Source organism: Balaenoptera ricei, chromosome 1 (assembly GCF_028023285.1).
Source record: "Balaenoptera ricei isolate mBalRic1 chromosome 1, mBalRic1.hap2, whole genome shotgun sequence".
NCBI classification, from domain to species: Eukaryota; Metazoa; Chordata; class Mammalia; order Artiodactyla; family Balaenopteridae; genus Balaenoptera; species Balaenoptera ricei.
Genome location: NC_082639.1, coordinates 130,434,192 through 130,461,829, shown reverse-complemented (window position 1 = coordinate 130,461,829; position 27,638 = coordinate 130,434,192). Strand labels below are relative to the sequence as shown.

At 43.6% G+C, this 27,638-nt stretch overlaps 2 protein-coding genes across 5 annotated transcripts in view; one reads left to right on the top strand and one right to left on the bottom strand.

Annotated features, from left to right (window-relative positions):
• Nucleotides 1-244: 244 nt before the first annotated feature.
• Nucleotides 245-1,068, bottom strand: LOC132352687 (ferritin light chain-like). Its single transcript, XM_059903389.1, has one exon. The coding sequence runs from the start codon at nucleotides 924-926 to the stop codon at nucleotides 399-401; it is 528 nt and encodes a 175-aa protein (XP_059759372.1). The 5' UTR covers nucleotides 927-1,068; the 3' UTR covers nucleotides 245-398.
• Nucleotides 1,069-3,589: 2,521 nt separating this feature from the next.
• Nucleotides 3,590-27,638, top strand: part of GPR161 (G protein-coupled receptor 161) — a 47,497-nt gene continuing 23,448 nt past the window's right edge. Inside the window, exon 1 of one of the 4 annotated variants that reach the window (XM_059903362.1) lies at nucleotides 3,590-3,645. In XM_059903362.1, the coding sequence (XP_059759345.1) occupies nucleotides 3,639-3,645 (7 nt within the window). In that variant the 5' untranslated portion in view covers nucleotides 3,590-3,638. The other 3 variants (XM_059903381.1, XM_059903371.1, XM_059903353.1) reach the window with 3 other exon arrangements.

Sequence of the window (27,638 nt, the reverse complement as noted above, 5' to 3'; positions counted from 1 at the left end):
GATATCTAGAAGTGAAATTACTGGGTCATACGGTAACTTTATGTTTAACATTTTGAGGAACAGCCAAACTGTTTTCTAAAGTGGTTGCATCATTTGACATTCCCACCAGCAATGTACAAGTGTTCTAATTTCTCCACATCTTCCACAATACTTGTTATTGTATTTTTCATTATAGCCCTCCTGATGGGTGGAAGGTGGAAGCTTGTTGTTTTTTTTTGTTTTGTTTTTTTTTTTTTTTTTTAGCCGCTGCAAAAAGCTTTATTATTTCCATTTGGTCCAAGGCTTGGGAGAGGGCTCCAGGATGGTTAAAAAGCTGCCTAGTGGCTGCAGAGAGGGGCTTCAGGTAGAAGCCCTAACACCAGAGGGGCTCCTCAAAGGCCACTGGGCTCCGGAGGCTCCTAGTCGTGCTTGAGGGTGAGCCTTTCGAAGAGATACTCGCCCAGCCCAGCCTGGGGACCAGCCAGCCTGTGGAGGTTGGTCAGGTGGTCACCCATCTTCTTGATGAGTTTCACCTCCTCATCTAGGAAGTGGCTCTCCAAGAAGTCGCAGAGGTGGGGGTCTGCGCGGGCACAACCCAGGGCATGCAGATCCAGAAGGGCCTGGTTCAGGTTCTTCTCCATGTTAATGGCGGCTTCCATAGCGTCCTGAGTTTTACCCCACTCATCTTGAGATGGCTTCTGCACGTCCTGGAAGAGGGCGCGGCCGCCGCGTTGGTTTTGCATTTTCAAGAGACGCTCGGCGCTCTCGTGCTTCTCTTCGGCCAATTCGCGGAAAAAGTGGCCCACGCCCTCCAGAGCCACATCGTCGCGGTTGAAATAGAAGCCCAGAGAGAGGTAGGTGTAGGAGGCCCGCAGATGCATGTTGACCAGGCGGTTGACGGCGGCCTCCACCTCGGTGGAATAATTCTGACGAATCTGGGAGCTCATGGTTGATCGGTAATAAGGAGTTCGGCTCAAAAAATGGTGTTGGCTGGTCCCGGTGACCGAGGACAGCTGAGTGCCTCACTCCGAAGGTTGGAGGGTGGATAGATGAGTGGCTGGCTCCGAAGGCTGGAGGGTGGTCGGAGGCTGGAGGAAAGGGCGACCCTGGGTCTGTTCCGTCCAAACACTGTTGAAGCAAGAGACAGATCCGGGGAACCGCCGAGCGCAATGGAATCGGAAGCTTGTTGTTTTGATATGCACTTTCCTAATGGCTAATGGTGTCCAGTAGCTTTTCATGTGCTTATTGACCATTTATATATCTTCTTCAGAGAAATGTATGTTCAGATCCTTCAGCCATTTAAAAAATGAGTTGTTTACCTTTTTATTATTGAGTTGTAGAAGTTCTTTATATATTCTGGATACATGTCCTTTATCAGATATATGATTTGCAAACAATTTATCCCATTCTGTGGGTTGTCTTTTCATTTTCTTGATGGTGTTCTAGGAAGCACTGAAGTTTTAAATTTTTATGAAATCCAACATATCAAATTTCTCTTTAATCACTTGTGCTTTTGGTGTTGTATCTAAGAAATCTCCAAGGGCTCCTTATATATCCCAAAGTTTGGGAACCAGAGGCCTCTGAAGACATACTTTATTTTTATTTTTTCATTAATATATTTTAAATGTTTTATTGGGTTAGGCCCTGGTCCTATAATGGTAAATAAAACAGATAGGGTTCCTATTATCATGGAATTTATGTCTACAAGTGGAGGTATACTATAAACAAATACATAGAAAAAAGACATATATATAATAAATTGGGATATATTTTATATTGGGGATCTGAGAGAGAGCAGAGGTTAGAAAATGTCATTTAGATTGGTCAGGGAGGACATTTAAGTTGAGTTGTCGTGTGAAGAGTGAGGGAATAATATTCTATGTGGAACATGCAATATACTTCCCAGTTTTGCTTTGACTAGTTTTATGTGAACTGCTGTACTGAAAAGATATTTTATATCAACAATGTCTCATCATGTGTAGATTCTTCAACCAGCATTTAGGATTCATTTGGATGAGGCCTCGCATTATCTTAGTTCAGAAGTCTTTAGGGGGGACCCCAAAGGAAATGGCTTATGAAACTGATTTGGGGAAGAAAATTATTATATATCTTTTGTTTAAAAAAATTAATCCTTGCACAAAACCAATGTCATGTTTTCACACGACTGTCATCTGCAATATAGATGTATAGATGACATCTATACAGTATCATCTATACAGTGATATATAGTAAAATAATTAATATTTTTTCTGTGTTTTCTCTGTCTGACTGAATACTGCTCACAGCTCAAGACTAGCTTTAGAAGAAGAAAAAAATTTTAAGAGAGCAATTGAAAAAATGCATTTGTTGGCAACAATTTCTATCCTTGAATGCACAGTAAATTCTGAGCTTATGAGCTATGGGAAGAAAAGCCTTTGTGATAAATAATATATTTGATAATGAGCAGCAGGAGAAAAAAAATGTTTTCAATTGAAGAGTTCAAAATGAAATAGAATAAGTCTGGGAAGGACCTCTCTTGCATCATGGGTGGATATGGAGCTGAAAGAGCCATAATTGTTTTTGATTCTCATTCTCTCATGCCAGTCTATGGCATATGTTACCAGACCTTTCTTGAATACCAGCTTTCAAAAGGGTTTAGTTTTCTATGGCATTGGGTGACTTACTTACATTCTCTCATTTCACCTTTTTAACTCTACAGTAGGCAGGTGTGAGTATGCCTATTTTATATATGAATAGGCTGAGATTCAGAAAGGGTAAATAACTCCCCCAGGGTCACAAAGCTTAGCCAGTGTCTGAGTCAATGCAAATTAAAAAAATAAACAGGGGTTTCAGAATAAAAGTCTAAAATACGCTCTAGAACAGACTGCTTCAAGCTCCTTCAAACATCTGGCTTGCTGGTGACCTAGAATCTGAGAGGAGTTTCAGTTTCCAGCTTTTGACCAAATAGAGCATCTGTCCCATAGGAATATTAAGGCATCCATTTACTTTTTGTGTCCCCATTATCCCATTTGTCCCTGAAGACAAGCTGGGTGTTTGGCAGGTGCTAGATAGTAAATTATCATTCTAAATGGTACCTCAGGGTCCTAATAATAATAAGGAAGCAGCTCCCACAGTGCCAATCTGTAGACAAGGGAATAACTAATGCATTTATCAAAGCAGATGGATTTCAGAGGAACTTGAATCCTGCTCTGGGCATAGCATCAGTTTTTGCTGGAGTTCGGTGAACTGGGCTTTATAACTTCTTACCCGATTCTTTTGCTGCCCCATTTCTCTCCCTCTGTTTTTAAAGCAATTCTATTGTTTGCTTCAACTTTTTGTCCCCTTATTGAGGCTGCTGCACAGAAAACGCAGGAGGCTAGGGATGGTATAGAACGTGGGTAGTGAGGAAGGGGGGGAAAAAAAACCAATCTGGGAAGGAAGTGTTCTGTCCTCTGAACTGGCAGCACCCTGGTTTGTGTATTGTAATTACGGCTCCCCAGCCTTTTGGCTCAGAGGGAGAGTAGAGTAGCATCGTAAAGATCTGTTTACATCCACCCTCCCACTCCCAGGGGCTGTGGGTTCCTCAAAGGCTGGCTTCGCGGGTTGATTCACTGTGATATTCCCAGGGCGCAGGACACTGCCTGGCACCAGGCAGACGCTCAGGCACGTTGGCTACGTGAATGAAAGGTGAGCAGGAAAGGCAATGCCAGAAGGAGTCCACGGCGAGATTGGAGGAGGAGAACGGGACTGTGCGGAGCCTACGGGAAGAATCCGAAAGTATAAGTGTGATGGAGAGGCAAATGGAAAAGGGGACGTCCGAACGGCTGGAACTGGGACGGAGGAACGGGATCGGGGAAGGCCCGAGGAGGGACCACAAAGGTTTACGGGAGAGAAGTGGTGCGAGCCGAGAGGGTTGGGGCGAGACAAAGAGCCGCAGCTGAGGCCGATCGTGGGAAGAAATGGAAAAGTGGCCGGGAGGGAGGGCAGACGCGAAGGAAGGGGCGTGAGGGATGGGAAGCGGCGGCGCCCGGGCGGGGAGGAGAGGCGGCGCGCGGGGCTCGGGTGGGGCGGTGCGGGGCGCGGGGGGACTGGGGTGGCCAGCGGGCGGAGGGGCCGGGACGGCGGAGGAGGGGCGGGCGGCGCGGGCGGAGGAGGGGCGCGAGCGCCGCAAAGTTACTTGGCCTGCGCCCGGGCAGGGTCCGCGTGCTAGTGGCGGGGCGGCGGGAGGAGCGAAGCGGGGCTCGGCGGGGTGAAACCCGAAACCTCCGGTCCCCGAGCGCGGCCGGGAGGAAGGAAGCGGCGGCGGCGGCCGAGGCGGGGAGGCGGCCAGGCGCGGCCCTGAGCTGCCGCGGCGTCGGCTCCCGGGTGAGCACCGGCGGGGGCGGGCGGGGAGGGGGGCGCTGGCAGGGCTGGAGCGTGGCCGAGTTCATTGTGCCGGGCGCGAGGGCGCAGGCCCGGCGGGGTCTCTGCGCCCCCTTCCCCCACGCCTCCCCGCCCCCACGGCGCATTGCTTCTCTGCGCGCCCCCTTGGAGGTAGGGGACTGTCCTCCCGGGCGCACTCCGCTTTGCTTCGGGGAGCCGGGGCTCTTTGTGGGAAGATCTTGGGGGCGTGCCCCTCCCCTGCGGCCAGGGGCTTCTGAGAGGCCCTTCCCACTAGCCCGCCCCCCTTTTCCGGCGCCGCCCGAAGCCCCATTCTGAGACCCCCGGAAAGGGAAGACCTCCGTGCGGGCCCGCGACCCGGCTGATAGGGGTCGTGCCCCCTCGGGCCGAGGGGCTTTGTGACCCGCTCCGGGACAGGTGTGTGGGGCAAAGCGGCCTCGACCCTCAGCTGAAATCCGTGAGGACCAGGTGAGCTACATCGTCTCTGTCGGGGCTCAGGGCGCTGTCTCTCGAGCAGGGCGGAAGATGCGCCCAGAAGTCGCTCGGCCCACCTTGGCGCCGCCGGGTAGGCGTCTCTATTCCTCAGGTCTTGAGATTCGTTTAGCTTTGGGGGCACTTGGCCCGCCTTCTGGGCCAGAGCTTAACTGCTGTGCAACGTTTTGACAGAGGCTTGTGGGATGAGAATTGTCTGTTGGTTAACTGGGGTGCTCTGGGGCGCTTCAGAAGGGTCTGCTCTCCAGTAACCACACAGTGGTGTGTTGGCATCACTTTATCTCACATCTTTGAGACTATTTTTGTTTTTTATTGTACCTTTCGTCTGTTTTGCAAAGTGCTTTCTAGAGCAGGTCATTTGATCCTCCTGCCTGTGAAGGTGGTGTGGTTTTGGAGGGAAAGGACTTCAGCTCCTTGATGTATCCAATTGGGATAATGATAACACCAGGCGAGGGAGGGGGGCTGGGGGGTGGTGGTGGAATGGGCATCACCGTGCCCCCTCCCTGTCCAGCCAGCGCAGATTCCGCCTAGCTTCTTCTTCCCCAGTGACCTGGACCTGGAAATGAGCTTCCGAGAGCTACTGCATTGGGAAATACTAGGTGGCTTTCCCTCATAATCCCTCTTACTGTGGCCACCGAGACAGGTTAGGAAAGGCCTTTCCCAGGCCCCCAAAGCAGAGAGAGGAGGTGGGAGGTACCTCAGATCGTACAGACAGGGGTTCTTCATCCAGCTCTCTTTTACTGGGATCCAACCACCCATTTCAGTCACTTCTTCCACAGTGCCCCTCTTTTCATGTCTTAGTCTACACTCATTTTATACTTCGAAGATGCTTCCAAGCACTTTTATATACACTTTAAAATCTCATTCACGTAAGAGCCCTGTGAAATGGCGTTAGCTGGTTTTACAGGTGAGGAAACTGAGACTCAAGAGAGAAGTGCTCTGCTCAGCAAGGAAGGAGCCCAGACTGAACTCAGGTCTTTTGACTTGGCAGTGCTTTTCACGTGGGCTCCATCACACAGGTGGCTCCTGGAGCTCAGGATGTTCTTTTGCCCTATGGCTCCAGTGCCGTGACGGGAAGAATAGAAACTTTTCCCAAGGAGGCCTGCTTGGCATTTAGAAACTCAGTCCAAGCCTCAGGTAGTCAAATCATGCTCTTTGTGTCGCAGCCCTGTGCAGCGGGGGTCAGAAAGGAGGCCTGGCCGCGTGATCAGAGGGGCAGCGTTCGTTGTTTGGGTTCTGTGGAGGACGGAATGGGCTGAGCTGGAACTGATCTAAACGTCAGCCAAAGGAGATACAGTTCTGTGATGTAAACTCTGCTGCTGGGGCCCGTCAGGAAGCCTGCGTGCAGGAGGAGGGCTGTGCGGGGGGGGGGGGGGGGCGCTGTGTGTAGAGCATGCCTTCCCATAAAGAGACAGGAGCAGGTGGGACAAGGTTCCAGCACACTGCTTGATCTGAATTTGGGGGGAAGGTGCAAACTTTCATGGAAGAGAGCTTCATGTTTGTAAAGTTGGCAACTAATTCAAAACATTTTTCGAAATGTGCCAGGTAACCAAATTATGTGTTCGGGCTGGTTGTGACCTGCAGACTGCCAGCTTGCAACCTTAGGAAGTACTTGCTGTCCTGAGATGCAGTAACGCATGACTGGAGGGGAGAAGTGGTGTCTTCTTGCTGTTTTTCTTGGAGAGCAAAAAACATCACCCAAGTTGGAGATAGCGCTCTGTGCTACCTGGAGTTTGGAAGAAGGATTGACCTGATGACTCAGTACTTCATTCGTTCAGCCAGTACTAATCTCATCTGTGATTCTAGTCCTACACCAAGAGAGTGCTCACACTGGTTGTTATCTGTTTCGCTGGCCAGTTTATGTGCACAGCAGGGCAGAGGATGGCATTCATGGCAGATATGTTCAGGGAACGATGGGAGCGTAAAGGAAGGAGTTTTCAGTGTGGCCAGAGGTAAAACCTGGAGGTGCATTTGATTTGGGTTTGTGTTTGATTTATACTCAAGTAACAGGTAAGACCACACCGTATTAAGAGCACAGTCTGAAGTCAGCTAGCCTGCACCCAGCCCTGCCACTTACAAACCTGTGACCTTGGATAAATAATGGAAAGCATGCCAGGAATGTAGTAATTTTTCAAAAGTATAGTTATTATAAAAGATTTTTAAAATATAAAAATATATAGGAAAATAAAGTTCCCTCTACCTCACCTCAACTCCCTCTCTCCATCTGAAAGGTAACCACTGTACATGTATTATTTTCTATGTCTTTTTCAATGCAGAAATAAATGCTCACCAAGTCTGGAAATACAGGTGAATATGAATACATAATATATAGTTTATTGATATTATATTGTAAAACATGATAAAAATATTATTTGCATTTCCAACTTTAGGACCAACCTTAGTATACTGGATATACCTTTAAAAATACATAAACGGGGATCATATATAATTATATGCTCTGTGACTTACTTTTTTGAATTAACAGTAAGACTTGGATGTCTTCCAATATCAATATCATAGATACACGTCATTCTTTTTAATGGCTACGTTGTATTTCATAGTACAGATTCACTGTAACTCATTTAAACATTCTCCTACTGAGGGACTTTTAGATTGTTTCCAACTTCATCTATTATAAACAATTCTGTAGTGAACATCCTTGTACATAAGTCTCTGTGTACTTGTAGAGTATATTTGGATAAAAGTTACTCTTAGAAGTGGAGTTGGTGGGTCAAAGGGAATGTATATTTTAAACATTTATTTAAGCAGAATTCCCTTTGTGTATTGGGATCTGGAGACTGTGCAGAAAAAGAGATTGAATTTGTTTAATTACTTACTTGTTTACAAGTAAACAAGGTTTACTTGTTTGGAGATAGGTAGTATGCATAAAGAATGACATTCAAAGGCTATAAAAGGTAACACCTCCCTCCTACCCTAGCCCTCTGTTTCCCTTTTTGGGTACAACTAATTTTGCCAGTTTTTGTGTGTTCTTCTAGAGACAGTCCATGAATCTATAGGCCAATTAAATGTATCTTCTGTTTTCTTCCTCTAAAAAAATAAATATGGTAGTATGCTAAATACCCCATTCTGCTTATGGAATTAAAAAAATTTAACCTATATCTTGGAGACCATTCAATATCAAAGTTATGTGCACTTTAAGTGCTGATAGATTCTTCCAGGTCTACCCTTAAAACAACAACAACATAAAAAGCTTAATGGATTTACACTCCCTCAAATTGCTCAACAAATCCTTTAACAATTTTTCCATTGAATTGTTGGTGATTTCATCAATTTTTGAGGCTTTTTCTAAATTTTGGATTTTAATCCTTTTCTTGTTAATAAATCAAATATCTTGCCTTTTTTGTCTTCCCAGCTTTGCTTATTGTACCTTTGATTGTGCAGAAGTGTTTAATTTTTATGTGGTTAAATCTATAAGACTTTTCTCTATGGCTTCAAGTTTTCTGTTTTATTTAGGAAGTCCTCTCCTATCTCAAAATTAAATTTTCCTAAATTTTCTCTTTCCTCTCCATTCCTACTTTGCTTTTTTCATCTAAAAATATTTAAAATTATATCTTTTACTTTTCTTCAGTTTCCCTCCTTTCTGACACTGGGGAGGTCAAGGTTTGAATTTGCTGGTGAGCCTCTTTAGCCAGTGTAGCATGTTTATTTCCTTCCATTTTTATAGTGACTTTTTTCACCAAGTCTTAAGGATGAGCTCTTCTCCAGGTGGGAGAATAGAGAGAGAGAGGGCATTCTGGACAATGGAATCATTGTCAGGTACAAAGTCATGGAATTGGAGAACAGCAGTGCATACTTGGAGAACTGTGATTTATTCAGTATAGCTGAAGTGGAGAGTCCTGTAAATGAATAGATTCTGCAGATGCCAAAGAATGATATGGCATGGCCAGGTTTGTGTAGGGGATGATCAGTCTTGTAGCAGTGGGGAGGACAAATTGGAGTGAGGGTGAGATCAAAGACAAGAAGATGAGATAGAAACATCTGATTGTCATTCAGGGGAAAGATGGTCAGGCTCTGAGCTGGGGTAATGGCAGTGAGGATGAAGTTTTGAGTTAGGATTTAGTGGTGCACTAGATGTCTGTGATAGGGAATGGAACCAACCAACATTTATTGCTTTACATACATTATCTCATTGAATCCTAGCAATGCTGTATGATAATCCAAAGCTCAGGTATGTCCATTACTGTACCCAAGGTCACACAGAAAGTGTCATTCATAGCCTTAGCCCCATCAGGATTATCTGACAAGAGTGGTCTAGGATGTCCTAGGTTCTGTCTTGAGTGATTTGGGTGGGTGGTGATTTTTTTTCTAGGGTAGAGAAAAACATGAAGAATAGTATATTGAGATGATAGAAGCAGAGATGATGAATTCCATTTTGCACACGTTATATCTGAGGTGCCTGGGTGTGACATATGGGGGAAAACATCTACTAGGTGGGTGGATATGAATCTGGAGCCCCCAAGAGTTGTCTAGGCTATAGATGGAGATTTTGGAGTCATCATTGTTTTGGTGAGTACAGAGAGGGAGCACACAAAGAGAGAGATGAGGTATCAAATAGGACTCTTCTTCTGCAAGTGGTAGAAAATCCAGTTCAAATTGGCATAAGCAAAAAGGAAAGTTATTGGTTCATATCACTAAAAAGCTCAAGAGTGTATTGGGCTTCAGGCATGGGTTCAGGGTTCAAATGATTCATCAGGACTTGTTTTCTTACCTCCCCTTGTCTCATGCTCTCCTCTCGTGATGGCTAGGCGAAGCTGCAGGTTCAGATCCAATGGAGGGGGGAAGCTGTCTTTCTCCCAGTTATCCCAGCAGCGGTCCTGTTACGTCTCATAAACTGATTTGGTCAGAGGGACTTGGAATGTGCTCTTGGCCAGGTGTCGATGGTGTGTCACATCCATGAAGGCACATGAACTCAGAGGAGGAAAAGGATGACTTCTCAGAGGAAACTCAGGGGCAACTGCAGAGCAAGGGGAAGAGAAGGAAGGGAAGTAAACAGTTAATTTCCTCTGCAGATGAGAAAGGAAGAAGTAGTGCCCCAGATGGCATCTTGGGAAACAGTAACACTTAGAGGACAGGATGATTCCAGGTAGATGTAAGGCTGGTAGGGAACAAAGTGGGGAGAGGCAGGAGAGAGCCGGGTCAGGGGAGCCAAGGGAAGAGGGAGTCTCAGGAAAAAAGGAAAGTTGTCAAAGGTGTCAGATGCTGGAGAGACCCCAAGGAAGGACCCGTTGGATTCGGCTAGGAGGTCATTGGTGACCTTGCCCTCAGCATAGGTAGTCATTTATTTTAGACTTGACTGGGACTACTTTCTAGAGGGTTCATATTCCTACATGTATTCTGCATTCCCCACCCAGGCCTGGGGATGGCCAGGTAAGGGCAGAGGTGTCGTGATGGCAGTCAGGAAACTGGGGTTTGTCAGTAATTAGGTGTATGACTCTGTGTAACTCACTTCACCTCTTTGGACCTTCAAGTTTCATCATCTGTAAAATAACACAATTAGAATGAGTTACTTCTAAGGCCTCGTTTAGCTCTCAAATGTTGGGGATTAATGAACTTGATCCCCTCTCACCATCTCTATTACCACAGCCCTGGTCCAAGCCTTCATCTCTCACCTGGGCTGTAGCAGCAGTCTCCTGATTGGTGTCTCTGTCTCCGTCTCCATGCTTGATCCCTGCAGTTCCTTCTTCACCCAGGAGCAGAGTAACCCTTCTAAAACATGAGTCAGATGCATCACTCCGGGGGCCTCCGATCCCACGTGGAGTCTAATCCACCCTCCTCACCACGGCCCACAGCACCCTGCATAATCCAGCCCCTCACCGTCTCCATGTCTGCCATTCTCCTCTTCCCTCACTGCTCTCCAGCTTCATTGGTATTCCCTGGACATGCCGAACTCATTCTGGCTCAGGGCCTTTGCGAGGGCTCTTCCCCTGGCCTGAAATTCCCTTGCATCATTTTTGGTCTCAAATGTCAGCTCCTTGGAGAGACTTTGCTGACTCCTCACTCCCAGCCCACCCACCCATTCCCCCCACCTCTTTACCCTGTTTTCCTTATCTTCATAGCAAGCACCACTCTCTGGAATTATTTTACCTATTTATTGTCTATTTTTTTAGATTTTAATTTATTTTATCAAATTCTTTCTTTCTTTTCATATTTTTTCCAGATTGATTGAGATACAATTGACATACAGCACTGTACAAGTTTAAGGTGTACAGCATCATGATTTGACTAACACGCGTCATGAAATAATTATCACAAGTTTAGTGAACATCCACCATCTCATATGATTCAAAATAAAGAAATAGAAAAAGTTTTTCTTTGCGATGAAAACTCTTAGGATTTACTCTCAACAATTTTCATATGGCTGTGTTAATTACATTTATTATGTTGGACATTACATCCCTAGTATTAATCTTATAACCACAAGTTTCTACTATTTATTATTCATTTGTTTGTTGTCTATGTCCCCTGCACCCTGAACGTAAGCTGCAGGAGAGGAGAGATTTTGGCGTCTTGTTCAGTGCTGTGTCCCAGCTGCAAAGTGGAGCTTGGGACCAAATAGGTATTCATTAAACATTTTTTGGGGGTAGCTGAGTGAGGAATGAGAAGGGGGAAGTTAAGAGTGTCCAGGAACGAGTGGCAATGTGTTAAGGGAGGGAGGGGATATCCCCTATTCTTCAGGGCTGTATATGATGGCATCTGTCTCAGACAGGGTCATCAGAAAAAAAATGTATTGAGGAGTACCACTTTAAACCATTTAAAAATATTATTCTCAATTTTAGCAATATGCGCTTAATTAGTTTGCTGGGCTGTATGAGGATAATGAGTAAAACAGATAATTAAGGGTAAAACCAATTAGCATAGTAATCATTGTTTATCTTGTGATAGAAGTAATCGTCTCAGCATAGCTTCTGTCTCTTCTTGTCTCCTTGGAGCATCTGTGTGAATTTGTTTATGGAGGGAGTTGTTTTATTCTTCTTGATCTGTTTATTAAGGATAAATAGTAAAACATGGAATGAACCCAATTACTCCTATAGAACAGGATTTCTCAACCTCAGCACCACTGACACAGTGGGCTGCGTAATTCTTTGCTGGGGGTGAGCGGGAGGCTGCCCTGTGCATTATGGGACGTTTAGCAGCATCCTTGGCCTTAGATGCCAGTAGCGTCCCCTGAGATGTGACAACCAAAGATGTCTCCAGAAACTGCCAGATGTCCTTTGAGGTGGGAGTGGGGGCAATAACCACTGATGGAGGATACTGGGGTAGTGACTGAGTCTGATTGTTATCTAGAGTCTTCTGATTGGACATTTTCAGACCCTCCCAGCCATCCTGATTCCCTCTCTAGGTTTAAAGAATGAGATTTGCTCTTTCAGGGTAGGGGCTGTGGGCATGGAAGGTCAGTTCCCCTCATCGCAGATGGAGGTAAATTGAAATTGCACGTTTCTCAGTCAGCTGGTCACGTTTCTCAGGCAGCGAGCACCTGCCTTATTGGTTACCGAGCAGCACAGTTCTGAGCTCAGCGCTTTTCTGCGGTGACGGAGCTCTCAGGCCCCGAGCCCCCGAGTGGAGTCAAAGATGCTTCCATTTTGCAGTCTCTTGCAATGCAGCTTTTCTCTCCTCTGTTTTATCCACTTAAGTGGTCAAATGAAACCTCTTTGGTTTTAATTAAAATTTGAAGGGGAAAAGAGAATTGAGTTTTCTTTCCATGTCTTAAATAACTTTCTTAAACAGTTTTTGAGTTTATCTCCCGACAGCCACTCCACTAGCTGCTTTCACATATGTTACTTCATGTATTCCCCTTGATAATTATATGAAATAGGTTCATTCCACTCTCTTGTTCCTCTCGGAGAAATTGAGGCTCAGGGAGGTTAGGACATACACAGTCACATGAAATTCAAACCTAGGTTCAGTCCAGATTCCGAAAAACATGTTCTTTCTATTGACTATCAGATCAAAGTAGATATTAATGAGTAGGAGGAATATAAAATATTTATTTTCTCCCACATGCAAAGTGCTGTTGGGAATTCAAAGGGGAAACTGAGGAAGAATTTATAATCCATCTGCAGGGGAAAGCATCCTCACCTAAAATAAAAACTTGTGCTAAGACATGCGTGTCTGAAAAGATAATATAAAAGAAGAACTAGATGTAAGGTGTGGTCAGGGTCATTGTGGGGATGGAATGTTCCAGAAAGGCTTCTTGAGACTTTTGCTCTTAAGGTAGATGTAAGGATCTGCAGCCAGATGTTATTCATATAAGTGTCAACAAGGGGGTAGGTGGCCTGGGCTTATGATAGTGGTCTCCAAGCTCTGCCAGGCTATGTGGGTCCACCTGCCCTTTCAGTATCACTTCAGTTGGAGAAAAGAAAGTGCTTAATTACAGAAAGCTGCTGTGAATCAATAACAATGTAAAAAATGAATTCAAATTTTATTGACCACTACAGCATATATAGACATCTGAAGAATAATAGTTCACATATGTGTGAGACATCATTTATTTGGTCTACAAACAGTAACTGCCAACTGGAGTTTGGGAATGCCTGACTTAGAGGTTGTGTGATAGGATAGTTTATAGAGGAAATAAAAATAAGAGGGAAGCAAGGTAGCTGAGAAATAGTAATACTCTACCTTGTTATGCAAGCCTGTGCAAATATCTTCTGCAAATATAGCTATAGTCTCTTCAAAATTCATATTTTTTAGACTTAGCCTTTTGGAAAATTCTAATGTCAGTCCTTCAGTATATAACATATTTGTCTGCACTTACATATCTTTCTGGTGGTATAAAATCCAATAGGAGTCGACAATCTTGCTTTTAAATTCGCAGTTTTCCTCTTACCACTTAAAAAAATATTAAAGTTAAATGGAGAGCTCTGAGCTGTTTCAAGGGTCGTTGTTTTTCTGGAAAATGCCACAGTTACTCACTTGAGCCATATAAATACAATTAGCGTGTCACTTATCTGGCAGAGTGCTGAGAAGTAGAAAATCAACCCTCCCCAAAGGTGCAGGAGGAGATGACATCTGTATGACAGAAGCCATACCTGGAGAACTTTGCACTGAAGCCCCCCCTCAGGATATCAGCCCCTACTTTACATAGACCTTTCCTTAGCTTGGCAAGGAAAACTACAGAGTAAACAGAGTAAATATACTCTGTATAGGGAAAAGGGCCACCAAAGGTTGAAACAAGTTGCAGAGAAAGTTTCAAAAAGAAACAATATGCAAGGCACACTTGGTACAATAGGAAATAATGTTACCCTTATCCAACTTGAGGGAATCACTGTGTTTCAAATCATGTAATAAAGTCTCACAGTGATAACCCACCAGCTGAGTGGGAAGCTGAACAGTCTTCTCTAAGATTTTAAATGAAAGCAATTACATTAGCACTGATCTGTAAGGTCAAAATTTCATTTATCTTGGCATTTAATGACCTTGAGTCATGAAAATCGTTATGTTTTGTATACTTTGTTTTAAAATATAGGGAAATGTATGATGGATATTCATGAATTTTGCCTAAAGGCTTGAAACAAAAAGTTTTGATGTTTTAAGGTGATAAAGCCCCACCAATTCATAAAACTCGCCTATCCAGAATGAGGCATTTCGAAGGATTAGCTTGGGTTTTACTGCAGTTTTGGAGGGGAAGTTGTTACTGGAGGCCCTCTCTTTTTCTTTTTTTTTTAAATTGAAGTGTAGTTGATTTATAATATTGTGTTAGTTTCAGATATACAGCAAAGTGATTCAGTTATACATATATCAATATATGTATATTCAAATTCTTTTCCATTATAGGTTATTACAAGATATTGAATATAGTTCCCTATGCTATACAGTAAATCCTTGCTGTTTATTTTATATATAGTGGTGTGTATTTGTTAATCCCATACTCCTAATTTATCCCTCCCCTCCTCTTTCCCCTTTGGTAACCATAAGTTTGTTTTCTATATCTGTGAGTCTGTTCTATAAATAAGTTCATTTGTATTATTTTTTTTTAGATTCCACATGTAAGTGATATCATATAATAGTTGTCTTTTTCTGTCTGGCTTACTTCGCTCAGTATGATCATCTCTAGGTCCATCCGTGCTGCTGCAAATGGCAACGTTTCATTCTTTTTTTATGGAGGCCCTCTCTTTCTAATGATTAGAATCTTTGATTGTATATAGAGTTATCATGGAAAAGGGTGAACAAGTTAGGGTTATGGGGTTGTTTGCACCTTAGGGTCAAGGGGAATGCAGCAGGGGTAGATGGGAGAAGGGGATGGGTGGATAAATGGAGACCCTATAGCACCAATCCGTACCAGCAATTTTTTTTTGCACCATAATAATTATGCACAGCACGGTTGGCCTTCCTCAGCATCTCTTCTCACCTTTGACCTAAGTGTCAAGTTAGGATAGCTTTCACAGCATGTAAAGGAAACCGTACTCCAAGGACTTAACCAGTAAGGGGTTGACTAGCCGTGGCTGGGCACAGTGGCTTTACAACTCAGTAGGTGATCTGGGCTACTTTAGTCTTTCTGCTCTGCGTTGCATAGGACACCCAGCCACATGGTCGAAAGATGGCTGCTTCACCTTCAAGCACTGGGTTTGAGTTCTAGTCAGGAGAAAGGGGAGAGGGAAAAGGGCAGAAGCCACAGCTTGAGTCTGTGTCTTTTTGTCAGGAAATGGATAGCTTTCCGCCACCTTGTAGACTTCCGTTGACTGGAACTGGATCTAATGGCCACCCAAGCTCTGTGCAAGTGAGTTTATTTTTGTAGGTGCATTTGATGTCCCACATCAAGTCAGGGGTCTGTTGATAGGGGAAAGGGGAGAATGGATATTGACTGGATAATGAATAGTTTAATAGTTTATTAGTTTAATAGTTTGCTACATCTGCAAAAATAATTCTCTGAAGGCAAGAAATGCCTAGTGTGCCAAGATGTTCAGTGTCCCATTTTTTATACATATATTCACTTATTTATCACAAATATTGGGCACCTACTGTTTGCCAGGCACTGTTCTAAATGCTGACCCCAAAATTTACAGGCCCCAAATTTCTCAATTTCAGGGAGCCTACAGTCCAGTGAAAGGGAAAGACATTAACAAGATAAATAAGTACACACATATGCACTAAAGAGAAAAAATAAAAAAGGGAATGGGTCCATGAAGTATGGGGTATAAAATGTTAGGTAGTGTGAACTGGGAAGGCTTTGCTGAAAAGGTGATATAAATTAAGGCCTAAAGGAAATGAGAGAGAAACCTACGAAGATATGTGAGGTAAAGCCGTTCTAGGCATAGGAAACAGCAAGTGCAAAGGCCCTGAGGTAGACACATGCTTGATGCGTTTGAGAAATAGTGAGGAGGCCAGTGTCATCGGAATGGCAGTAAAAAGGTAATTTTTATTATAAGTTGGACCAGTAATGGAGAGCCAGATCGTGTAGGAAGCTGCAGGGCTTATTCTGAGTGACATGAGAATCCTTTTGGGGTTTTGAGTGAAGCAGTGACTTGTTCATGTGTTTTGACCTCTGTTTTAACCAGCTCACTCTGGTTGATGCGTTGAGGAGGGGGGCAATGGCAGATGCAGGTAGACTAGTGAGAAAGCTATTCTAATAACCCAGAGAAGACATAATGTAGCCTGGACCACAGTGATGGTAGCAGAGATAGTAAGACATAGTTGAATTCTAGACACATTTCAAAAGCAGAGCCAGTAGATTTGCTAATGGACCAGATAGGGGATGTGAGAGCAAGTGAGGAGTCAGGAGTGACTCCAAAGTTAGGGTCTGAGCAACTGGAAGGATGGGGGTACCGTAACACAAGATGAAGAGATATGGGAAGAGCAGGTTTGAGAGGCAAAGAACTTGAAGTCTGGTTTTGGACATGTTAGGCTTGTGGTGCCCATGCCATCCAAGTGGAGATGTTGAGTAGCCAGTTGGGAGCTCCAGGGAATGGCACTGGCTTCTCTGCCTGAGCACGGCCTCCTAACCAGACCCTTGGTCCAGTTGCCCCGTGAATCACCACAGCCACTTCTGGCATCAGCGCCAGGTAGACTTAGAACAGCCTAGGGCAGGTCTGACCTGGTCCAACCCAGCTTTGCCTTTGGGATTTGCTGGAATCCCAGTTCCAGGCAGGCTGGCCATGGGCCAGTGTCTTTGGAGGTGGAGGCTTTTCTGAGCCTGCCCTGGGAAAGCTGGCGTTTCTGCTCTTCTCCCACCCAGGGGAGTAGCGTGGTCCAGGCTGGGTATCCAATGGCTGGCAAAGGAAAGTTAACTGCCTCGCGTGCAGCTGGGAAAGCTATTTCTGTAGTGAGATCCTGCCCGACCTTCAGGCTGCTAAGGCCTCCCCAGAGAGCTGTGGTCAGCCCGCCACTGCTTTCTTTCCCTTTCCCTAAAGAGCTTTTCTATTGGGGCTTAAGACTCTCCCCTGAGTGAGTTGTCTTCATCATGACTTCAGCCGGTATTTTGTGGGTTTTCTGGGAGGCCGAAGTGGCCCCTCCCCATCGGTGTTCACCGGGAAACACAAGGGCAGTGATGGCCGCTTTCAGTGTCGCTGGGGGAGGCCTGGGAGAGAGGCCAGTGGCCCTTTGAAAAAAAGTCAACAGACAGTCCAGCTTGGCTTAGTACTGAGTGTTCCTCACATTCTACGACAAAAACTGCACCAGCTGAGTTTGATGAGCAGAAAGTTGAGTTTTGCTTTACCATGTCATCTGGGGACAGTGCAGCGCGATGAATCATTTTACTCAGTGGGTTTACCTTGGAAGTCACTGCCGGACTAGTCCCTAGTGAGGAATAATCCAGGGCGGACGCAGCCTGTGTTTCCTCATCCGACGCAGGAAAAGGTTACTCTACGTGCCGTCTGAGGTTCTTCTCTTCTTCATCAGCGGGTGAGATGCCGTGAAGTCAGCTGACTTCCCTCATTTCATGACTCTCCAAACCCTGTGGGGAGAGAAGGTAAAGAGAAGGTACCCTGGTATATTTTTCCAACTTTTTTTTAATTGCTGTAAAATATATCTAACATAAAATTTACCACCTGAGCCATTTTTAAGCACACAGTTCAGTGGTATTAACACACTTATATGGTGCAATCATTACCACCATGCATCTCCAGAATTCTTTTCACCTTGCGAAACTAAACCCATTAAACAGCTCCCCCTGTCCCCCTCCCACCAGGCCCTGGCAACCACCATTCAACTTTCCATCTCTATGATTTTGACTACTTGTAAGTATCTCATATAAATAGAATCATACAATATTTGTCTTTTTGTGGCTGGCTTATTTCACTTTCACATAATATCCTCAAAGTTCATCCATGTTGTAGCATATGTCAGAATTTCCTTCCTTTTTAAGGCTGAATAATATTCTTTTATGTGGATATACCATAGTTTGCTTATCAGTTCATCAGTCAATGCACCCTTGGGTGGCTTTCATGTTTTAGCTACTGTGAATAATGCCACTATGAATATGGTGTACAAATAGCTCTTTGAGATCTTGCTGTCAATTATTTTGGGTATATAACGAGAAGCGGAATTGCTGGATCATATGATAGTTCTATGTTTAATTTTTTGAGAAACTGCTGTACTGTTTTCCACAATGGCTGTACTATTCTACATTCCCACCAACAGTGTACAAGGGTACCAGTTTCTCCACATCTTCACCAACACTTATTATTTTCTGGGTTTTGGTTTTTGTTTTGGACAGTAGCCATCCTAATGAGTTTGAGGTGGTATCTCATTGTAGTTTTGATTTACTTTTCCTAATCATCATTGATGTTGGGCATCTTTTCATGCACTTATTGGCCATTTGTATATCTTTTTTGGATGTGGGTTGTTTTTTTTTTTTTTTTTTTTATAAATGTATTTATTTATTTTTGGCTGTGTTCGGTCTTCGTTTCTGTGCGAGGGCTTTCTCTAGTTCTGGCGAGCAGGGGCCACTCTTCATCGCGGTGCGCGGGCCTCTCACTATCACGGCCTCTCTTGTTGCGGAGCACGGGCTCCAGACGCGCAGGCTCAGTAGTCGTGGCTCACAGGCCTGGTTGCTCCGCGGCATGTGGGATCTTCCCAGACCTGGGCTCGAACCCATGTCCCCTGCATTGACAGGCGGATTCTCAACCACTGCGCCACCAGGGAAGCCTGGATGTGGGTTGTTTTTTGTTGTTGTTGTTGTTGAATTTTAGGAGTTCTCAATATATTCTGAACACTAATTTCTAGTCATATATATGATTTGCAAATATTTCCTCTCAATCTGTGGGTTGCTTTTCTACTCTTCATGGTATCTTTTGATGCACAAATTTTAAAAATTTTCATGAAGTCCAGTTTGTCAGTTTTTTCTTTTGTGCCTGTGCCTTTGGTGTCATATCCAAGAAATCATTGCCAAATCCAGTGTTCTGACTTGTTATATTTTTTGTAGTGCTTTAAAGCCTCACCGCCTGCACACACTTATTTCTTTCTTTCTCTCTTCAATCAAGTTATTAGACCAATAGATCAGTAACACATTTTAGACTTCGTAAATCTTTATTCACTCATTCCACAAACAGGGAGAGTATTCCAACTAGAGAATAGGCAGAAGCCAGAGCAAATTGGAAATGGAAGCACGTAAGCACAGCTGACTGGAGCAGAACGTACATGAAGGGGTTGGTGGGTGAGAAGTCTGGAATTTAGATGAGGCCACACCATGTCGAATCTTATCTGCTGTGGTGAGTAGATGGATTGAAGGTAGTCTCACAGTCATAGGACCAAGTTGGAGAGCTACTACCTAATGCTCTGTTGAACTGGGCACTTAACCTTTCTGAGCCTCAGTTTCCCCATTTTATTCATTTAACAAACACTTACGTGGTACCAAGCTCTATTCTAAGCACTGTACAAATATTAACTCATTGATTTTGTCCACCAACCCTATGAAGTACTTACTCCTGAGCAAGGAGTATTATCTCCATTTGACAAAGTGGGGAGCTGATGCCCAGAGAGGTTAGGTAACATGTCAATGTCACAGAGGCCAGTAAGTAGTGGAGCTGGGATTTGAACCCAGGCTCTCTAGTTCCAGAGTTCATGCTCTTAACCATATGTTGTACTGCTTCTCTGAAACAGGGAGAAGAGTAATTCCTTCCTCTAAAAGTTATTCAGAAGATGAAGTGAAACAATGTATGTAAAATTACATTGTATGTTGCACACTGTTTTGCCAATACTGATTATCATTGGTTAATAATAATTAAACAATACTTTGGAAGTGGGTAAGATTCTCAAGGACATAGGGAGAAAGGAATGGATCAGGGACTGAGCCTTGGGAAATGTTTTTGCTGAGGAGCAAGAGCTTGGTTTTGGAAAGACATTTGACAGAGTCATGGCTGACGCCCTTGTGGACAAGGTCATGGTCAGTGAAGAGCCCCAGCCTCCAGACTTTCCGTCCCTGCTGAAGGAAGTTATGGAGGTTGGTAATGTTGATAATGTACGTACAGAGGGGACCAAAGCCAGGTCTCTCCCACTGGCAAACCAAGAATTCAGACAAGGACCATAAGGCCACTGGGGTTCTGATTCTAGCTTCTTTTCCATCTTCTGGTGCATGTTGCCAAACAGACCAGGGCTTGGGCCAGCTTTACAGGTGAAGTGAAAGGTTTCAAACCAGGAAATTACTAGGTTTGCTCTTGTCCTTGTGGGGACAAGAGCAAAGCACTGTACGTTGTAACAGACCCTGGACTGGCTGAGTGGGCACATCCCTCTGAGGTTGCAGAGGCTGAGTCACTGCACCCACCATCTTTGGAACAACTTTCATGTGTGTGCCAGAGAAGAATGGAGGGAATGCAAGGAAGGAGACGGGGATTCTGTGATCTCTTTCCGGCTCTCAACGACTTGTGTGGTCTGGTGTGTGGGTGGGATGGGGGATCCACTGTCTCCCTCAGTTACCTTAGTGCCAATCAAATGGTTATTTGGACCTTCCTCCCAACTCCGCCCCCTCAACTGCTCCTGCTGGTGATTGATGTGTATAAAATGCTTTGAGGTGCTGAGATGAAGAGCCCCTGACAATATGGCCAACATGGCATCACAGTGACCTCAGCTGAACTTATCTGAAGTGGTGTTTTAGCAACATTCCCTCACCTGGAGGGTTGTTTATTCGAACATCTTACGTACCTCCCTGTTGGCATGTGATTTCTCTAGAAGAGGGCATCCGGTGGTCCCAGCTTTTAGGCTGCTCAGCTCCTTGTAAAAATGGGAGGCCACAGAGGAGGAAGTGAGTCACTACCCTGATTGGGTATATTTAAGGATACCAGAAGAGAACCTTACACTAAAAAGAAATGATTTGCTCTGGAGAAGACTTTTGAGGAGGTCAGGTATGTCATGTCCAGCGCCCTTGTTAGGTACCAAGAGTCCTGCGTCCTCTGACCAGCATGGTCTCCCAACACAGACCCAAGCCTGGGCCTGCTGTCTGTGGCCTCTCAGGCTGCCCCTTTGATGGCCCCATTTGTAATGGGCATTGTGAGGGTGAGTGAGGCCTCCTTTTCCTTGTAGCGGCTTATTGACTGGGTGTCACGGACCTCCTGATCCCCAAGAGACTACATATACTCTGGGGGGGTGAAAAGCTTCTCTATGCTTCCATGTGAAGAAACTCCACCATACTAGGGTCCGTGGTTCCATGGCGTGGTCCGTGGCAAGAAGAAAAGGATAAGTAGGTCTCGAGCAGGAGGCTGAGGTAGGCAGAGCTGTGCCTGAGGAGTCGGCCTAATCCTGAGAAAGGGAAGGTTCCTGGTACCAGTGTCCAAAGAGGTGGGGTCTTGACGTGTTATATGCAGATCATGGTGTATCAGAGTATCAGTCAGGATTCTTTAAGTTGCAAGTGACAGAAACCCTGCCAAATTAGCATAAGTGAAGGAGAAAAGTCACCGGCTCATATAACGGAGGAGAACAAGAAAATTCAGAATCACACATTATTTCATCAGCATTTGTGAATGGATTCATTGCATGTTCTCCCTGCCCCCTTCTTTTTCTCTCTTGCTCTCTTTCTCTCTTTCCCTCTCTCTCTCATTCTCTCACCTTTATTTGCCTGTAAGCACTTTCCATGTAGTGTCCAAGATGGCCAGCTGCTGCAGCCCCAAGCTCGTGGTATCAGCCTACCAACCCCATGGTAGGCTAGTCTGTCCTCCGGCTGTTCCAGCCAAAGTCCTGGGTCATGTGACCATGGCCTACGAATACGGGAAGAGTCCTTTCCCAAAGTAAAATCAGGGTGAACGCTTCAAATAGAAGCCATAATATGAAGTGAAAGCTCACTGTGTGCCAGATGCTGTTCTAGGCACTTGATACAAATAAACACACTGTTCTTTTTTACAGGAGCTGGGCTTCAAACCCAGGCAGACTTCAGAGTCTATACACTTAACCACCATGCCACACAACCTCTGACAAGTATAGGGTGACAGCAATATGAGCAGGAAAAAAGTCCACTATAGGTCAATGAAAATCAGAGTTCTAGGTAAAAATATGAGGTGGGACTAGAACATATCCAAATTTATACCATTAAATAAGGGAAAGCGAGGGCATCCACCTTTATATTGTAGTAATTCTGTTTTTGCAAAGCAAGGCATTTCTAGAATTATTTCTTGGGAATTAGCATGCAGGCCAGTTTATAAAACACAATAGATACCTGTCTCAATATTCTATAGTGTTGCCTTGTTTGTTAACCCAAAATGATATTGATCACTCCCTCGAGTGACAGGATTTGGCTTTGAATGACTTGAAGCTGTTGACAGTAGTCTAATCCGGCAGACATGTCACCGTCTGTGGGAATATTCAAGAGAACTGAAGGCAGTTCCCAAAGAGGACTGACTGATACTTGGAGCCATGACAGTGAAGACAAGGACACGCACGTCCAGCCTTCCCTGGTGACCTGACTGAGAGGGCTGGCTCTCTTTCCCAGGAATAATTTCCGATACATTTATTCAAACCTCAGTCATGTTCCAGTGGTGTAAAGTGATTTATTTGGTCATGGCAGGACGTGGAGAGTGTGGGAGTCTGAAACACCTTCGTGTCTGGCAGCAGCACTGGCCAGGAGAGTGGTAATGTGAGTCACACTTGAATTTGCTTCCATTCAATGGGCCCTGGGTAAGCTGGCCGCCTACCAGGAAGCCTTCCCTGGCTGGGACATTCCACATCCTCTCTCTTGTTAAAGTACACCCCTGGGGAATTTGCTGGGGCTTGTGCCTTTCCCTCTCCAGGCCTCCTGGCAGAGGCTGGGGCTTTGGATTTCCCTGGGTGGTCAGCTCTTTGACCACGTTCCCCCCGCCTCCTGGAGAGGGTTGTAGCCGAGGACCTCAAGGATAGCACCCAGCCCTGGGCTCTCTGATTCTGCCGTTCACTGGTGTCCCTTCTGATAGGGCCACTAGAGAGCCACCAGGTCAAGTAATACTTTATTCCTAACACCACCCCCCCCACCCCGCGTCTTTTGGATTGAAAGTTTTGCATCCTATTTTAATTCTTTTAGTGGCTACCTTTATAACGTTAACACTCATATTCAGCTTAACAATGACCAAGTTTTGAAGGCTAGTCATTCATCAACAAATAATTATTGAGTTACCTACTATGTGCCAGGCACTTGTCCAGGTGCTGGGAAAACAGCCATAACCAAGTCTGCCCTGAGTACAAACTAACTTGGAATATTTATACTCTAGTCATACCTCTAAGAGGTTCCATTTTGCTTAGTGTTTTAATTTCATCTTGTTTTCAAAGCTCCCAAGTTAGCTATTTTTATAAAATTTGTTGTCGATGTTTAACTTTTAAAATTTAATTTTTTGCAGTTCTGATTTTAGATTCATCCATATATTTACCATTTTCTTTTCCTTATTTCTGGATTCAGTTTCCTTCATGAATTGTATCTTTAAAGGGATCATTCGATAAGGAGTGATTAGTAAACATTCAGTCTCTGCTTGCCTCAAAAGTATATTGTGCCCTGTCTTGAATGGTATTATAGAACTTTAAGGCAAGAGTTCTTTTCCTTAGCACTTCCAAGAGATTATTCCACTGTTTTCTGGCCTCTATTTTCTGTTTTCTTCAAAAGAAGAGTCTGCTGTTTATCTAATTGTTACTTCATTATCGGAAAATTTGCTTTTACCATTTTCTCTTTATCTTAGTGTTTGTCATTTTTCGTTGTGATGCACCTTGGTATAGACTTTTTCTGACTTATCCTTAGAGCTTGATATGCTCTTTTGTTCTAAGGACTCACGTGTTTCTTTAATTCTAGAAAATGTTCAATTATACCTCTGAATAATGCATCAACCTTAATGTAGGCAGTGTAGGTCCACCCTAATGTAAGTTGGATGCTTTTGACTCAAGTAACAGACACCTAACTGAAAATAGCTTTAAAAATAATTTTTACAAATGTATTACTTTGCATAACCAGAAGCCAGGATGAAGGTGACTTCCGGATTTGTTGGTTCAGCAGCTCAAGGATCCAGGCTTTCTTCTTTGCCATGCTCAGCATGTTGGCCTAGCACCTCTGATGATCCCAAGGGGGCTGCCACAGCTCTGTGCTCTCTTGGCCATTAGGAAAAGAGTTTTCTTCTAGTGCCTTTGTGAGGTCAAAGCAGCTTTTCCCAGAAATCCACTGACTTCTCCTCCTGACTAATATGCCAGAATTGCAAGGAGAAAGACAACTCGATGATTTGTTTAGCCCACTCAAGACTCTGAGAACCAGGGATCTGATCAACCTTCTCTGAGTCACTGGAGGAGGATTGGACACCAAAACAAAGTCAGACGTCTGCCAGTAAGGGAAAAAAACCTGACACTGGTTGTTGGGTAGGCACCCAACAGTATCTGCTACCCTTTCTCTCTAATCTCTCCTGATGCCACTTCTTTTGAACATACGTTGAATCTTCTTAACCTGCTCTTCATGTATCTTGACTTTTATTTCATATTTTCATTTTCTTAATCTTTTTTGCTGCATTCTGTGTAACTTCCTCAGAGCTGTTTTCCAGTTCACCATCTTTGTCTTTAGCTAAATCTGCTGTTCTGCATACCCATTGAGTTTTACATTTTGTTAGCTAAAATGTTAATTTCTAGAATTTCTATTTGGTTCTTTTTCACAATTGCTTATTATTTTTTTCATGATGTCTTATTCTTTCATTATGGTTTCTACCTCTTTTCCTTTTAAAGCTTTTAATTGTATTTATATTATGGTCTCTTTTATATTTTTCTATTAATTCAAGTTCTGGGCATGTTAATTCTCCTGGTTTCTGTTTTGTGGATTCTCCCTCATGGCAAATGCTGTGCACTCACTTTCATTAAATGTTTGTTTTGTGAGTGTGGAAGTTCACTACAGAGCCATTCTGTGTTTACTTTGGCCAGCATTAATTTTTGCATGAATTTATTAGCTTGGATTTCTGCACCACGCAGAATTTATAAGCTTGGTACCCTCATCAGCATGGCACGTCTCAATGTTTGATTTCTCATGGAAAAAAAACTTCAGTGCTCCACCCAGAGCTTCAGGTAAATGACTGTTTTTGCCACTTCCCTTTGCCAGTAAGAGGAGTTTTTCTGATTCTTTTTCATGGAGGAGGCAGCCCTTCGAGAACCCACTCTTTAAGCAGGATATTGGTTCCAGTTCTCTGCCTTGTGGAACCCAAAGTCATCCTCCCACATAAAAAACCTCAGCCCTAGGGGTCTTGAACTAGGTCTAATACCCTTTTGGCCACAGTTGTGAGATTACAACTCTGGCTTTGAGTTTTCTCTCCGTTTCTGTTACCTATGGATTTCCCTTTCTTTTTTCAAGGTTGTCTTTTTTTTTTTTTTTTTAATTTTGGATCATATTTAACCCAGCATTTCTATGAATTTGGAGTAGGAAAGATGTTCCCATCAGCTGAGTTCACCATGTTCCCAGAAATGATCCCCATAATAAGTGAGAAACACTGTGCTTTGCTTGGGTAAAGTAATTATACCTTATAAAGTACTTCCTGTTCACTGTCTCATTTGCCTTTTTTTCTTTATTTAAAAATTTTTTCTTTTATTTGTGTTTATTTTATTGATGTATAATTGCTGTACAATATTATATACGTTACAGTTGTACAAGATAGTGATTCATGGTTTTAAAGGTTGTACTCCATTTATAGTTATTATAAAATATTGGCTATATTCCCCGTGTTGTACAATATATCCTTGTAGCTAATTTTATACCTAATAGTTTGTGCCTGTTAATTCCTTAGCCCTGTATTGCCCTGCTCCTCCCCTATCCCCATGGTAACCACTAGTTCTCTATATCTGAGTTGGCTTCTTTTTCATTATATTCATTAATTTGTTTTAATTTTTAGATTCCACATATAAGTGATAACATATAGTATCTGTCTTTCTCTGACTTATTTCACTTAGTGTAATAGACTCCAAGTCCATCTATGTTGTTGCACATGGCAAAAAGTAGGGTTTTTTTTCACATCCTTTTTTTTATTGTGGTAAAAGTCACATAATATAAAACATACTGTTTTAACCATATTTAACTGTACTGTGTTTTTATGAAAGGCGTGGTTCGTCCTCACTCCCAGGGAGCAAACAGTCCAGTGGGGGTAAAGAGGAGCATACTGGTGATTACAAGACATATTAGGGGAACACTATGCTTTGCTTGGGAAAAGTAATTATACTTTATAAAGTACTTTCTGTTCATTCTCTCATTTGCCTTCTATATTATATTTTTAATTTCTTAATTTTTCTGACTGCATTCTGGGAAATTTCCTTGAACCTGTTTTTATATTTATATTTGAAGAGTGAGTTCATACTGATACCTGCAGTAACCAAGCTAACACCCCAGGGTTCATCCTCACCTTTCTCTATTCTATGATTCGTATCTCCTTTCTCCCGTGATTAGAAATGTGTTTCCCAACATAAGCATGTATACTCAGTTGCTGTACACTCAAAAGAATTGTAAACTTAAAACACCATTAACAACATCTAACCTACTAAATGAACTTAGTTGTTCTCTTGTCTTTACAATATGTACCATTAAGAGTTTACAGTCAAAATATCATATTTAAAAGCTACTTGACTTAATTCTTTTCTCTGTATGATTATGTTATCAATCTAATATATAGTTAGGCTTATTTTTTTCAGTTTGCAATCAATTTTATATCTACTTTTTGCATCCTTTTTTTTTTTTTTAAAGATATTCTTTTTTTTTGTTTGTTTGTTTTTGGCTGTGTTGGGTCTTCGTTTCTGTGCAAGGGCTTTCTCCAGTTGCGGCAAGCGGGGGCCACTCTTCATCGTGGTGCGCGGGCCTCTCACTATTGCGGCCTCTCTTGTTGCGGAGCACAGGCTCCAGACGCGCAGGCTCAGTAGTTGTGGCTCATGGGCCCATTTGCTCCGCGGCATGTGGGATCTTCCCACACCAGGGCTCGAACCCGTGTCCCCTGCATTGGCAGGCAGACTCTCAACCACTGCACCACCAGGGAAGCCCCATCCATTTTTATTTAACTTTTTTAGTATGTAAAATATTTACTTGGTTCAAAAGGCAAAACTGTAAAAACATACTGAGAGAAGTCCACTTCCATCTGTATCTTTGTTTCTGGTTATCTTTCCTATTTTTCTTTTTGTATAAGTAAGCATATATTTATGTATATTTTATGGGCAAATGTATTTTTATTTCCCCCTTTTTCTCACATATTTTCTTTTTATAACAACTACTGCCTCAATGAATAAAATAACCGTGGGCATCTGTTACTTAATATTACGAACTTATGTCTTCAGGATAAATATCTAGAAATGGAATTGCTGGATCAAAGGCTCTGTGCCTGTGTAGCTTGGTTAGGTATTGCCACATCCCCCTCCCTAGGGCTGTTACATTTTGCGTTCCCATGTGGAGTGTTGGAGAATGCCTG

Excerpts from the sequence above, each read along its gene's own strand:
- LOC132352687 (XM_059903389.1), bottom strand. The coding sequence starts at position 926 with ATGAGCTCCCAGATTCGTCAGAATTATTCCACCGAGGTGGAGGCCGCC.